At 36.8% G+C, this 12905-nt stretch overlaps 1 protein-coding gene across 3 annotated transcripts in view; it reads left to right on the top strand.

Moving 5' to 3' along the window:
- The window catches only part of HADHB (hydroxyacyl-CoA dehydrogenase trifunctional multienzyme complex subunit beta), a 53583-nt gene extending 41295 nt beyond the window's left edge, over positions 1–12288 (top strand). For all 3 annotated transcript variants that reach the window (XM_031951418.1, XM_031951417.1, XM_031951419.1), the window contains 6 exons: positions 1258–1337; positions 1418–1465; positions 4476–4563; positions 4814–4888; positions 5472–5636; positions 10310–12288. In XM_031951418.1, coding sequence (XP_031807278.1) covers positions 1258–1337; positions 1418–1465; positions 4476–4563; positions 4814–4888; positions 5472–5636; positions 10310–10345 — 492 coding nt within the window. In that variant the 3' untranslated portion in view covers positions 10346–12288. The remainder of the gene's footprint in view (positions 1–1257; positions 1338–1417; positions 1466–4475; positions 4564–4813; positions 4889–5471; positions 5637–10309) is intronic.
- Positions 12289–12905: the final 617 nt, after the last annotated feature.

The raw sequence follows: 12905 nt of genomic DNA, 5'->3' as shown, positions 1-12905 counted from the left end.
CTGAGTGCTAAGGAAGAGAGAAAGGTAAATGATAGACTCCTGCCCTCAAAAAAGCCTTATATTTCTTATAGTAAGCACATATACTCACTGATGAACACACTGGTTGCAAAATGCTCTTAGAGATGATGTAGTTAAATATTAATATATAGGAAAGACAAAAGGTTATATTTGCATGTGTGGACGATTTCAAATACAAAGCATAGCAGGGATATTCAAGATATAATTTCCAGGCCTATGAAGTAGCGTGGTGGTTGGGATATTGTGTAAAACTGCACACAAATAAGGAGCTCAGTTTGAAAGTTTCAATATACAGTGAACATCTAGCTCCAAAAAATTGTCATTTCCTAGCTAATGGCCTGCTTATTTGAAGGAGTATTTGATATAACAAAAATATAGTGTGGCAAAAGAGTATGGCCTATTCTTTTAAATTTATGGTAATTTGACTAAATTTAACTCAAAGAACTATAACAGTGAGATATAAAAATGTGATCCAGAACATCATAGTCTGACTTTTGAAGAATTTATGATGGAGCAACATTTCGATTTGAATTCTTTTAGCTATTTTATTTGAAGTGCAACAAGAAGCGCATTTAGGTAGGCATTTTGGTATCTTGATGTCATTTAATGTCAGGTTAAAAAGTTAGGGCTATCTGCAAGAGGCACCCCTGCATATGATAGCCTCTGCTTCCTGTTCACAACTTACTTCTCATTTTACTGCCTCCATTATCATGGCTTCCTACCACTGCAGTGCCTAGAAGTGAGAAGGAAGGTGCTATGAAGACACAGGAACAAAGAACGGTTTCAAAGAAAGATCCCAAGATATGTAGAAAAGGTTCAGCTACTGGGGGAATACTGCTGTGAGCTGAGTTATAAAATTCCTGATATTCTGTGTCAAAAACACAAAGCTTTGATTCTGATATATGGAACAAGGCATGCTTTTTAAAAAGTCTTTAATGGATGAAATGAAATTTTTTGTATATACTTTGTTCTTTGTTAACCCAACTCCCAGATAAAAGGTCATAAAATGTTCTTAAGTTGTAATTTAGTGGTGGATGAAACTAGATAAGTTATCAAGTGGAATGGTCATAGCACTATCCAGAAAATAAACTAGTTCTCAGTATTTGAGAGATACAATATGAATTATTTCCCCAATTTAGAAAGAGGATAAACAACAGAGTTAGAGAACCCATTTAGGTGACCTTAATCACTTAATCACTGAGACCAAGAATTGCACTGTCTTTTTGGTTGCTATTCCAGACAGATGGAGCTTCAGCAATGCTGATTATGTCAGAAGAAAAAGCTTTGGCCCTTGGTTATAAACCAAAGGCATACTTAAGGTAAAGTGAAATGTTAAATTGAATCATCTACTATTTCATTTTTTTATTACTGGGACTAAATGCAATGTTTTTCTGCCTAGGGATTTTGTGTATGTGTCTCAAGATCCAAAAGATCAACTTTTACTAGGGTAAGTGGTAACATTGCCTTTGGATTTGTTTAGGAATGTTTAACATGGCCAGATTTCACAAATTTTAAGTTCAAGAAATGACCCATTTGTACACTAATTTTATCAGTTATCTCATAAATGCAGCGTTTCTTGATTCTCTTTTCTCTCACTAGCCTAGTGCACATCCTCCTCACCTCCACTGACTTATTGCAGTAGCCTCCTCATTGGTCTCCTCATCTACAGTCTCCCTTCTCTATATCACTGCCAGCTATAGGTCCTCCAGACCAACCCCCACCCCTCAGCCTGGTTAAAGAACCTTCGTGGCTCCCCATGTCTCCAGAATCAAATAGAACTCCTCTGTGGAGCATCTAAAACCCCTCCCCATCCGGCTCTAAGCTGTGTGCCTCATCCCCATTCACATCCTTGTAGTCTACTACAAGCCCAAACTGACTTGCTGCTCCTCACCTGAGGAATTTCCTCTCCTTTCTCTCCACTTTGGTGCATGTTGTCCCCCACAATGGGAATGCGTTCCCTCCTCGCTTTGCCTTTTAGAATGTTTCATTTTCTTTAAAGCTTAATACACAATTCACTTTGTATATGAGAACTTTTCTGGTACCCTTCCCTCCCAGAGGCTTGGTATAAGCTTCTCCCTCACATGGAATTGTATTTATCTCAAGTTCATGCTTTCCTGCGTGGGAGAGAAGGGGGAAGGAAAAGGGGTGAAGAGAGGAGGAAAGGGGGAGCTGTTTGATGTTTACATTAACCATAATACTTAAGGTCACAGTCTTACACTCTTGCTCTCACAGTATTTATGTGCATAGTACTTGATAATTTATACTACTTTTTCACTTATGTTATCAGCTCCTTTGATCTTTGTGAGGTAGCTGGGATCTTTAATTTTCATTTGATAGATGAAAAAGTTGAAGTTCAAGGAAGATACATATAGTACTTAGCCTAAGGCTCAATAATGAACCCAGGACTAGAATCTACATTTTTTAGTAGAAACAAAGTTATAAGTGATGGTTAGATTGCCAGGTGAATATAGGAGGAATTTTCAATTTATAGAGCAAAGTGTTTGACATTTCCAACGAAATATCTTTATAATTCATTAAACAAAATAAATGATTAAAACAAATTTGATATAACTGATAAAGTATATATATATAAAAGGGTGGTACTAGAGGAAAAATGAGCCTAATTATATGAAAAGGAGACTCAGCTGGAGATATCAGGACACTCTTCAAGTTTTTTGTTTTTTTGTTTTTTTTGTTTTTGCTGAAGCAATTAGGGTTAAGTGACTTGTCCAGGGTCACACAGCTAGGAAGTGTTAAGTGTCTGAATTCAGATTTGAACTCAGGTCCTCCTGACTTCAGGGCTGGCGCTCTATCCACTGAGCCACCTAGCTTCCCCATCTCATTTAATTTTTAAATTTACAGCTTGTCTTTACTAACCATTTTCTGAGACTGAAGAGCCATAACTTAGGTGATTTGGGGCTCTGAAGCAAAACAGACCAAGGTGAAGGAAATACCCGTCCTGGGAGCCCATGCAAGAATAGAAAAAAGAAAGTGAAAGAGAAGCATTCAGGCTAAAGAAATGTAGATAGACACAGGAGAAACTTGTCCTGAGTTGGAATTAGCTAACCCAGAAAAAGAAGAGGAGAGCATCAGGGGGTGGCAGAAAGAGGGTTGTTCCCCAAGGCAGGAAGACCTTGCTCTGTGCCCTGCCTCTGCCTCTACCAATGAACCCAGGGATTTGGGGCCTTGAGGGCAATGCTCTCAAACTAAATGTTGCAGAAAGGGGGCACATGCAGATTGGGAGAGAGGAAATACTTCATTAGGACTTATTAGTTTAGGAAAGATAAGGGAGAGCAGAAAGTAGTGGAAGGAAAGAGCAAGGATGGTTTTACCCTCATTGGATACCAAATGGTCAGTAAAAGTCTGGTTGTTTGGGTTATTCAGGGCAGGGTGATGTAGAGGAGGAAGAGAGCTGACATGTGACCCTTTACAACCATTAGTAATTAGGGGAACTTCTTAAACTTAATGTTTGTACCATCCTGACTATAAAATGTACAGTTTGGGTTTGCAACAAGCACAGTAGTGGAAATGTTCACATTTTCTCCTTGCACCTTCAGGGATCTGATTGGTAAGCTTAGGTATTAGGGTGGGGCAGAAAGAAGAAGATAAATGTAATACCTAATGGAAATCTCAGCATAACATTTGAGAGGATGTCATGCGAAGTAGATTCTGGCCATCAAAGATTTCCCATTTATCAGATAATAGATGATCGAAGTTAGATTAAAAAAAAAAAAAAAAGAATTGATCAGCAAAAATCTACCAAGGAATAGCCATGGGCAGCTCCACTAAACTCTGAGGTTACAATTACAAAAGTGAGAAAATCTCTGCCTTCAGAGGGTTAACAATCAACTATGGGGAGAGTGGAGGAGGAGAGCATATAGCATGTTCACAGATCAGTGGGTTTAGAATAAATACAAAATTAATTAGGTAAAAAGGACTTAGGATACACACATATAATAAAAATATATAAAATTAACAGTTGTGGAGAGTAGAGCACCAACAATTAGAGAAGCAGAACAGACTTCCCATAGGATGTGGCATTTGAGCTAAGTTTTGAAGAGAACTAGAAATCCCAGGAGACAAGAGCAAAGAAGAGCAATTCCGAGTTTAGGGAACACCCTGAGCAAAGGTTTGGAGGCAGGAGAGGACTGTCCTATATTAGGTAACAGCAAAACCTCAATTTGACCAGAACATAGCTTATGTGAGGAGAATTGATGTGTAATCAGTCTGGGAAAATAGGATTATGATACAGACCAAAAAGGACTTATAGACCAGAAAGTCCAACCTCATTTTACAGATGAGACAAGACACAGAAAAATGAAGCTACTTGTCCATAGTTACAAAGCTAGTAAGTATCTCAGGTAGGATTTGAACTTGCATCTTTCTGACTCTGCCCACTGTTTTCTCTCCATACTAACCTGCCTTTCAAGTTGAGGTGTTTATCTTTTTCTTTTCAGGCCAACATATGCTACTCCGAAAGTGCTAGAAAAAGCAGGCTTAACACTGAAAGATATTGATGTCTTTGAATTTCATGAAGCTTTCTCAGTAAGTCTTTTTAAAGAAATAAGATTATACAAAAATGCTAGCTAGAAGTGCTAGCATGAGTCCCTGTCCCCCAGTCCCATATTTTTGCTTTTAAGGGAGATGGAATTAGATGAGCCTATGGATCTTAGCTTGCTTAGAATGAAAAAAGTCATTAAACATTCATTTTGTGCCCTAAAATTATTTCTTTGTGATGTCAGTTATATAACATTAAAAAAAAAACTATTCCTTGCTAAATTATTTTCCTTCCTAGGGTCAGATTTTGGCTAACTTCAAAGCGATGGATTCAGATTGGTTTGCACAAAACTACATGGGTAGGAAATCAAAGGTAAGTTTTGAAATTAAACATGTGTTTGAATTCCTGATGTATGTGAACATCAGAGTAGAATTACTTGCAAATGTCTATTCAAAGAGAAATTTTCTGTTAATTTAAATGTTTTTTCAAGGGCTTCATATTTATAAAAAAAACATTCGAATTCTTCAGCAAAAGCAAAAAATCACATTTGTCATGTTTTGCTTTTTTCTGTTTTTACTGATGAAAGGTATTTGACCACTTTGATTAGCTTGATGGGCTACCCTAGGAAGTTGTTGCTTTATATAATAAGATCATGCATAAATCTAAAGTTAGAATATCTTAGAGGTTACCTCATCTAATCTCATTTACAGATGAGGAAACTGAGAAGCTAAGAGAGTTATCCAAACTCGTGCAGATAGAGAGTAGGTGATAGACAGGGTCCAAACTCTAGGGGATCAAGGTCAGTCCTCTTTCCCCCACACTGACGTCACTGCCAAATGACGAACCCTCTTGGGTTCCACAAATGCTAGACTTTCCTATTGCTATAAGCCTGTCCAAGCCCATTCTCTAAATCTGCCTAACATTATTCTTGTCCTTTTATTTCTATGGACAACAGATTGGTGCACCTCCTTTGGAGAAGTTTAATACCTGGGGTGGATCCCTGTCCCTTGGACATCCCTTTGGCGCTACTGGTTGTCGTCTGGTCATGGCTGCTGCCAACAGATTAAGGAAAGATGGTGGTCAATATGGATTAGTTGCTGCCTGTGCAGCTGGAGGACAGGTAAGTTACACCAGCAGCATAGGCGTCTTTTAAAATTCACTTTATTGTATCAAAAAGGAACTGAAAGGAAAAACAATTTTTTGAGAGTGGTTAATTTCTTGCTAATAGCATCTCGTTTTAATTACAAACATTTTGGAAGGCTTTGTTCTCAGTAAACTCAGGCAACTTAGTGGTGGAAGAAACTATTTTTGTCTTTTCTTTCCTCATAAAACTAATCCTTATCTTGTTAGCTATTCCTAAGAAAGGTGCCTTGTTCATAAAACTGCTTCAGAAAAAGTAGCATTTTTCTGGAGAATTGAACTGTACCTTAATTGCCTAACTAGAGAATTAATTTACCTCTGACTAATTTGTTATTGAGTATGTAACTAGAGAAAATTGTTTTGTTCTGACATATTTCCTGCCTTACTTTTACAAAGTCACTGCAGAGATGGCTAGGACTTTATTATGGTAACAGAACCAAAAAGAAAGGCTACTTGGAGTCCATGTTTTCTCACTGGTGTGAAAAGATCTTGTTATTTTCTTTTCTGCAGCAAATGCCTGTTCTTTTTGAATGGTGAATTAAACTAAGGAAGTATATTTTTATTTATATATATATATATATATATATATATATATATATATATATATATATATATATACACATATATATGTATTTAAAATAATATAAATTATAATGTTTATTATATATAATAAATAAAAATATAATAAATCATAATAAAATAATATAATATGATATATGATAAATATATATATATATATAAAATAAGGAAGTATAATTATAAAAGCATTTAGTTTATGTTCCTAATGATTCTGAAAGAGGGAAAATTGCTGATATACAGCTGAGTTGGGAACAAATGACATGATTAAAAAGGTCTTCAAACCTGTATAATTTCACCTAAAAAAAATCAACTTATACATATACCCACACACACACACATGATTTAAAGTTTTGTAAAACACTTTCCTACAATAGGCCATTTGCAATAAATAGTGACAATATCCCCTTGTGCAAATGAAGAAACTGAGACCTAAAAAGGCTAAGCTTGTCCAAGGTTACCGAAGTAGTAGGTAGTAGCAAATAGGAATTCAGACCCAGGTCTTCCAGCTCTGAACTTAGTATTTTTCTAATGATTATAACTTCCATTTCAAAACAATGACAGTTATATCACTCTGCATTTTTCATCACCAGTACTACCAAAGGAAAGTGTGGGGACAGAACAACAATTCTTTGTAAAGAACACTCCAGATAATATATGTTTAGAGCTGTCAAAAGATATAATAGAATATGTGATTCTTTTCTTCAAGAATCTTACTATATAGTTAGAAAGACAAGTTATATATGCATATGAAAATTTAAATAACGTTACAGATCATACAAGTAAGGGCAGAAAAAGTGGTACAGGTATGTGCTGTAGGAGAATCAAAAGAGGATTAAAGAAGTGTAGTATGTGCTGTAGGGTTCCAGGCAGGCTTATTTAAGAAGGTGGAACATAATCTGGGCATCAAAGGGTGGATAAATTTCATCTGGGCAAGGTGGAAGAGAAAAAAGGGAATTATGTGAGAAAAGGTCTAGAGATGAGAATAGTATGTGGCATGTTGGATGGATATACTAAGCAACCTTCATTTGGAAAAGAGAATTTGTGTTAGGGAGAAGACAGAAATAAGGTTAAAGGATGGGTAGGCAAGGCCAAATGGTGTAGAGCCTTACAGTCTCAGACTAAGAAGTGCAAACTTTTCCTGATAGATATTAGGGAATCATTGAAGGCTTTTGAACAGCATATCATGAAGAAAGGGGTGCTTTGGTTACATTAATCCAACAACAGTATATAGAATATATTGGAAAGGGGAGAATCTGAGAGCAGAGAAACCAGGTGGTTTGTTGCAAAAAATGTAATCAAAAGCCTCGACTTGGGATATTATCATTGGGGATTTAAAAGAAAGGCCAAGTGAGAAAGGCTGATAAAGAAATTTGGACAGCATTTGGTAGTGATTGCACATGAATGTCAAGGGAGAAAAAGGACTTGTATAGTGTTAAAATTTAATATAGGAAACCTATTAGAAGATAGAGAATTTGATTTACATTTTTAAGTTTTAGGTGATGGCATATCCATATGGAAATGTTCAGTAGGGATTTGGAGGTGAGCAACTAAAGCTTAGGAAACAGGTCCAGGGCTAGAAATATTTATTCATTATTTATGGAGTGCCTACTATGAGGAAGTACTGTGCATGATGAGATACAGATTTGGGAATGTGCATTGAGAAAATATTTGAACCAAATTGTCCCTGAGAATATAAAGACCAAAGAAAGCTAATAATTATGATTTGAGAAGTGTCCACATTTTAGGAAGTGGAAAGAGGTAAAGAAAGACAGAATAGTTGAAAAGATAGGAACCCAGAGCCAGGTGAGTAGATGATAATGAGTCCAAAGGAGAGATTTTCCAGAGAAAGAATAATCAGTTATGTCAGATTCTGAATATGGATTACTGAAAATGAGACCTGAGGAAAAGCTTCTGAATCTTGTATTGATGTCAAAAGCCAATTATTTTCATAGAGTGACAATGTCAAAAGCCAGATTTTAGTATTAAGAAATGGGTCAAAAGGTGAAGATTATAGGCATAGGTTTTCAGTCTAAAAATTTTAGTAAGGAATAGAAAAGACAAATAGGCTGGTGGCAGTAGGTCAAGCAGAGGACTTTCAGTGGCAGTGTTTTTCTTTGGCCAGGTTTTGGGAGATGGTCACCTTTTCATGCTTGAAAGTAGAGGAGAAGCCTTTAATATGGGAAAAATTCAAGGAATCTTTGGGATTCAGGAATTCTTCTTCAGGAAGAGGTGGTGGGAACAGCAGAACTGGAAGATTAATTTGCCTTAGAAAGCAAGAGGGATGCTTCTTCTTTGATAGGAGAGCTGATGTGTATTAAGAAACTATCCAGCATTGTTGGTGGAGTTGTGAGCGAATCCAACCATTCTGGAGAGTAGTTTGGAACTATGCTCAAAAAGTTAATCACACTGTGCATACCCTTTGATCCAGCAGTGTTACTACTGGGCTTATATCCCAAAGAGATTATAAAGAAGGGAAAGGGACCTGTATGTGCACGAATGTTTGTGGCAGCCCTCTTTGTAGTGGCTAGAAACTGGAAACTTAGTGGATGCCCATCAGTTGGAGAATGGCTGAATAAATTGTGGTATATGAATATTATGGAATATTATTGTTCTGTAAGAAATGACCAACAGGATGATTTCAGAAAGGCCTGGAGAGACTTACATGAACTGATGCTGAGTGAAATGAGCAGGACCAGGAGATCATTATATACTTCAACAATACTATATGATGACCAGTTCTGATGGACCTGGCCATCCTCAGCAATGAGATCAACCAAATCATTTCCAATGGAGCAGTAATGAACTGAACCAGCTACGCCCGAAAAAGAACTCGGGAGATGACATCAAAACCATTACATTGAATTCTAGTCCTCATATTTATGCCCACCTGCATTTTTGATTTCCCTCACAAGCTAATTGTACAATATTTCAGAGTCTGATTCTTTTTGTACAGCAAAATAACGGTTTGGTCATGTATACTTATTGTGTATCTAATTTATATTTAAATATATTTAACATCTACTGTTCATCCTGCCATCTGCGGGAGGGGGTGGAGGGTAAGAGGTGAAAAATTGGAACAAGAGGTTTGGCAATTGTTAATGCTGTAAAGTTACCCATACATATAACCTGTAAATAAAAGGCTATTAAATAAAATAAAATATAAAAAAAGAAAAAAGAAACTATCCAAAGAACCCAGATGCTTGGAGGTATAAAGGAGGGAAAACAAAATGAAGGGCCTCATATTTCTGCCTCCCCTGTGAACTAGGAGGTAAATCCTTCTGCTTCAAATCTTTGGGGACTTAGAGAGGATAGAGAGTAGGCTAGGGAATCACTGAGAAGTGAATAGAGGATTTAGCAGATAGCAATGGACTCTCAGGTCTGTCTGCTTCTTTGAGCTCTGAATTGCTGACCAAAAGCTTTCAGGTTTTTACTGCAATATCCACAAGGTTTCTTTTCTTGAGAACGTTAAGCAGAAGCTTACTTAAAACCACAGAGCAGTCTCAGTGACTAATCTTTGGTCAATCCTCTAGAGCCGTAGGGTCACAGCTCTAGAATTGGCAGGGACCTCAGGTCCTCATGGTCACCAGAATGTGACCCTGCTGCTACATTTGGACTAACTGCAAGATTCCATGCACCATCATCCTGAATACCCCGAGAGACAGAAATGTTTGTAGCTAGTCAAATAGAGACACTCTAGCATATTGGCCAGATCTTTTTTCCCTTCGCAGCCTTCATTGGCAGCCAGGTGGCTCAGTGGATAGAATACCAGAGCTGGAATAGGGAAGATCTGAGTTCAAATCCCACTTTTTACCCTGGGCAAGTCCCATAATCTCTGCAATGTCTGCCTACCTCAAGTTTCCTTAGTTATAAAATGAGGATGACAGCATCTACCTTCCAAGATTATTGTGTGGAGCAAATGAAGTAATATTTGTAAAGTGCTTAGCCCAGTGCCCAACATAGAGATTCTGTAAAAATACTGACTGTTTATAATGTGTGATTGTTGATCATATAAGGGATAATAATGGTCATAACAATTATTACTATTATTTGATAATATTTCTTTCTTCTTTTCAGGGCCATGCCATGATTGTGGAGGCTTACCCCAAATAAGAGGACTAGAAAGTCCCTGAAGGATCTGTGGGAGTCACATGCCAGACAACACCATTTCAGTGCACTGATATGAAGTCATCTATAATTGTGTGCTTTCGTTAAATAGCTCCTAAGTAAGCCTCATGAGTGTTTTGAGCTATTCAGTTATCATGACTTGTAACTCTTTCAAGGATTTCTTAACCTAACAATATAATGCTTCCAAACGGGTCTTTTTTCTTTTTAAATTTTTTTTTTGTCAGTTTCATTAGAAACTAAATGAGTGGTTGTAATTTTGGGGAACAGATTATTAAGATTTGAAATCATCTGTGTTACATTCTCAAAATCTACTCATTGAGAACTTTATTTTGCTAATAATATAGAGATAAATTTGGGTTCTTACATTAGAAATAAAATACAAACCAAGTGCCTAATCTAATTTGATAATGAAAGGATGATGTAAAATCTAAACTACACTGAGAAACATCAGTAAATGTTTAGATATGGAAATATCATCCCTATTTGCCCACCTTAATAAACATAAGAAGTATTAGAGACTGGATGCTTTTTTAATAGGGTGTGGTGGGGCATGGGTGGATAGTTCTTGCTAAGTATCATCATGTCTCTAGTTAACTTATAGGCAACTCCTGTTCATTTAAATCAAGCATAGAACCAGAAGGATAAACGCCAGTGTTTTCTTCTGAATAGTTTATGGATTTTTAACCCAAAGTAAAATAATTTCAGCCTTTAAGACAGAGGTGTCTTGGTCAAATGTTAATAAAATGTTGGAAAGCTCTGAACTTAGACCAGTGTACCTTAGATCCTCTAGCCTATTTTTTTTTTTTTAAATCTACTAAAGAAAAATTGAACTCACCCAGATTGGTTATGAGATTTTTTTTTTGCAAGGTAAAGTTCAGTTACTTATCAGCATTAATTGTACCTGTCTTACACAATTAGATATTTGGCAGAGTACTTTTATTTGTTCTAAACTTGGTTCACTCAGTGTTCAAAGGGTGGCCCCTCATTTTCATTATCATTTAATCAAGTTAGTGAATTTATATTCTTGTTGTACATGATTTTATGAACTTCAGTTTTGTCTTCCTCTTAGTAGTCATCTTTTCCAAACTAAAAAACTCTAATCTTTTCGATTAGTCCTCATAGTTCAATCTCCTGATTGTCTTGTCAGCTTTATTTGCTTCTCCCCAGACGTTTCTCCTATTGAATCCTCATATTCTCTCTATTGAATCTCACCTAAAGGGTGGCATTTTACAGTGACATCTAGATGCTTCTTGTTGGCAGTAAGAGTGGGCTCCAGGCCTCTCAGACCCACTGTTCATTATTACACTTTTAACACATCACACCTCTTCTATTTAATAACCCATGTAACCTTGGCCACCCTTTTGGAGCTTCAGTCTTCTTATACGGGAAGGAAGGGGTATGGCCTATGTGGCCTCCGAGGCCCCTTCCAACTCTGTCTGTGTTCTTGATTATATCATCTCCCAGTAGATTAGGCAACTGTAAGACTAGACAACAGGTGAGTTGTTAGTCTGTATCAGCAGAGGGAATTAGTTCCCACACCAATGAAATCTTACATCCAGACAAAAATCAAAATGTTTTTGGTAGGAAGGGAAGAAGACCTGAAAGGAGATGGAAGAAGAAAACTTCTGAAGACATAAATTAAAAAACAACAACTCACATATGAAAAGAAGTGAGCCATTGTTGGGGGTGGGGTTTGGGGGGGGGGGGGAGAGAATTTAAATAGAGCATCACTCTAGTGCTTATAGTAAGATGTCAAATGTTGCAAATTAACTTTTATAGCCAAGGATTAATTTCTTCTGGAAACTTTTTAAGTTTTTAAGTAAAATAGCAATTTTCCCTAAGGAAAAATTCCAAAATCTCTTATTATAAAACTACTGTCAATAACTTTTATCACTATGTAACTGTGTTAAATAAATACATTAAGCCATCTTGTAGTAGTCGACACATATTTACTCATTGTGCTGCTGCTGTACTTAGCATTCAAATACTCATTTTAGCCAGTGAGGGAATTCTAACCAGGCATTTTCCTTGATTGTCCATGATGTTTAACATTGGGAATTCTCTCAGCCTCCCTGCCCAGCCCCACTCTGCTGCTCCTCCTACAAGCATAGTTTGAACTATGAGAACACATGCTTCAAGAACAGTGTTTAAAATGACCAATCAAGTATTGCCACAGCCTTAGCTCTGAATGACTTCATGAAAACACTCAGGCAGAGGCAGTGGTGTGCTGAGCGAGCGCCAACCTGCTCACCACTGACGGTTAAATTTTCAAGGTGACCATTTACCCTTTGGAACTCGGGGTTTGATTTACTGTTCTTTTGACTGTCTAGACTTAAAAGTGATAGAGAAAACATTTAAAATGTATTTGGGACATATTTCTCTTTCTGGAGAGCTGGTTTTTAAATATCTATCAGCACATTCCTGACCCAGAAATCTTTGGTTTATATGACAATTGGTCAGCTGAGGACTGCTTAAGAGATAATTAACTTTAGATATGACAGCATCCACCTTATAGAACCTTGCAAATAGTATTAGGTTAATAACA

This window comes from Sarcophilus harrisii, chromosome 2 (assembly GCF_902635505.1).
Source record: "Sarcophilus harrisii chromosome 2, mSarHar1.11, whole genome shotgun sequence".
NCBI lineage: Eukaryota > Metazoa > Chordata > Mammalia > Dasyuromorphia > Dasyuridae > Sarcophilus > Sarcophilus harrisii.
This window is presented reverse-complemented; position numbering and strand designations above follow the sequence as displayed.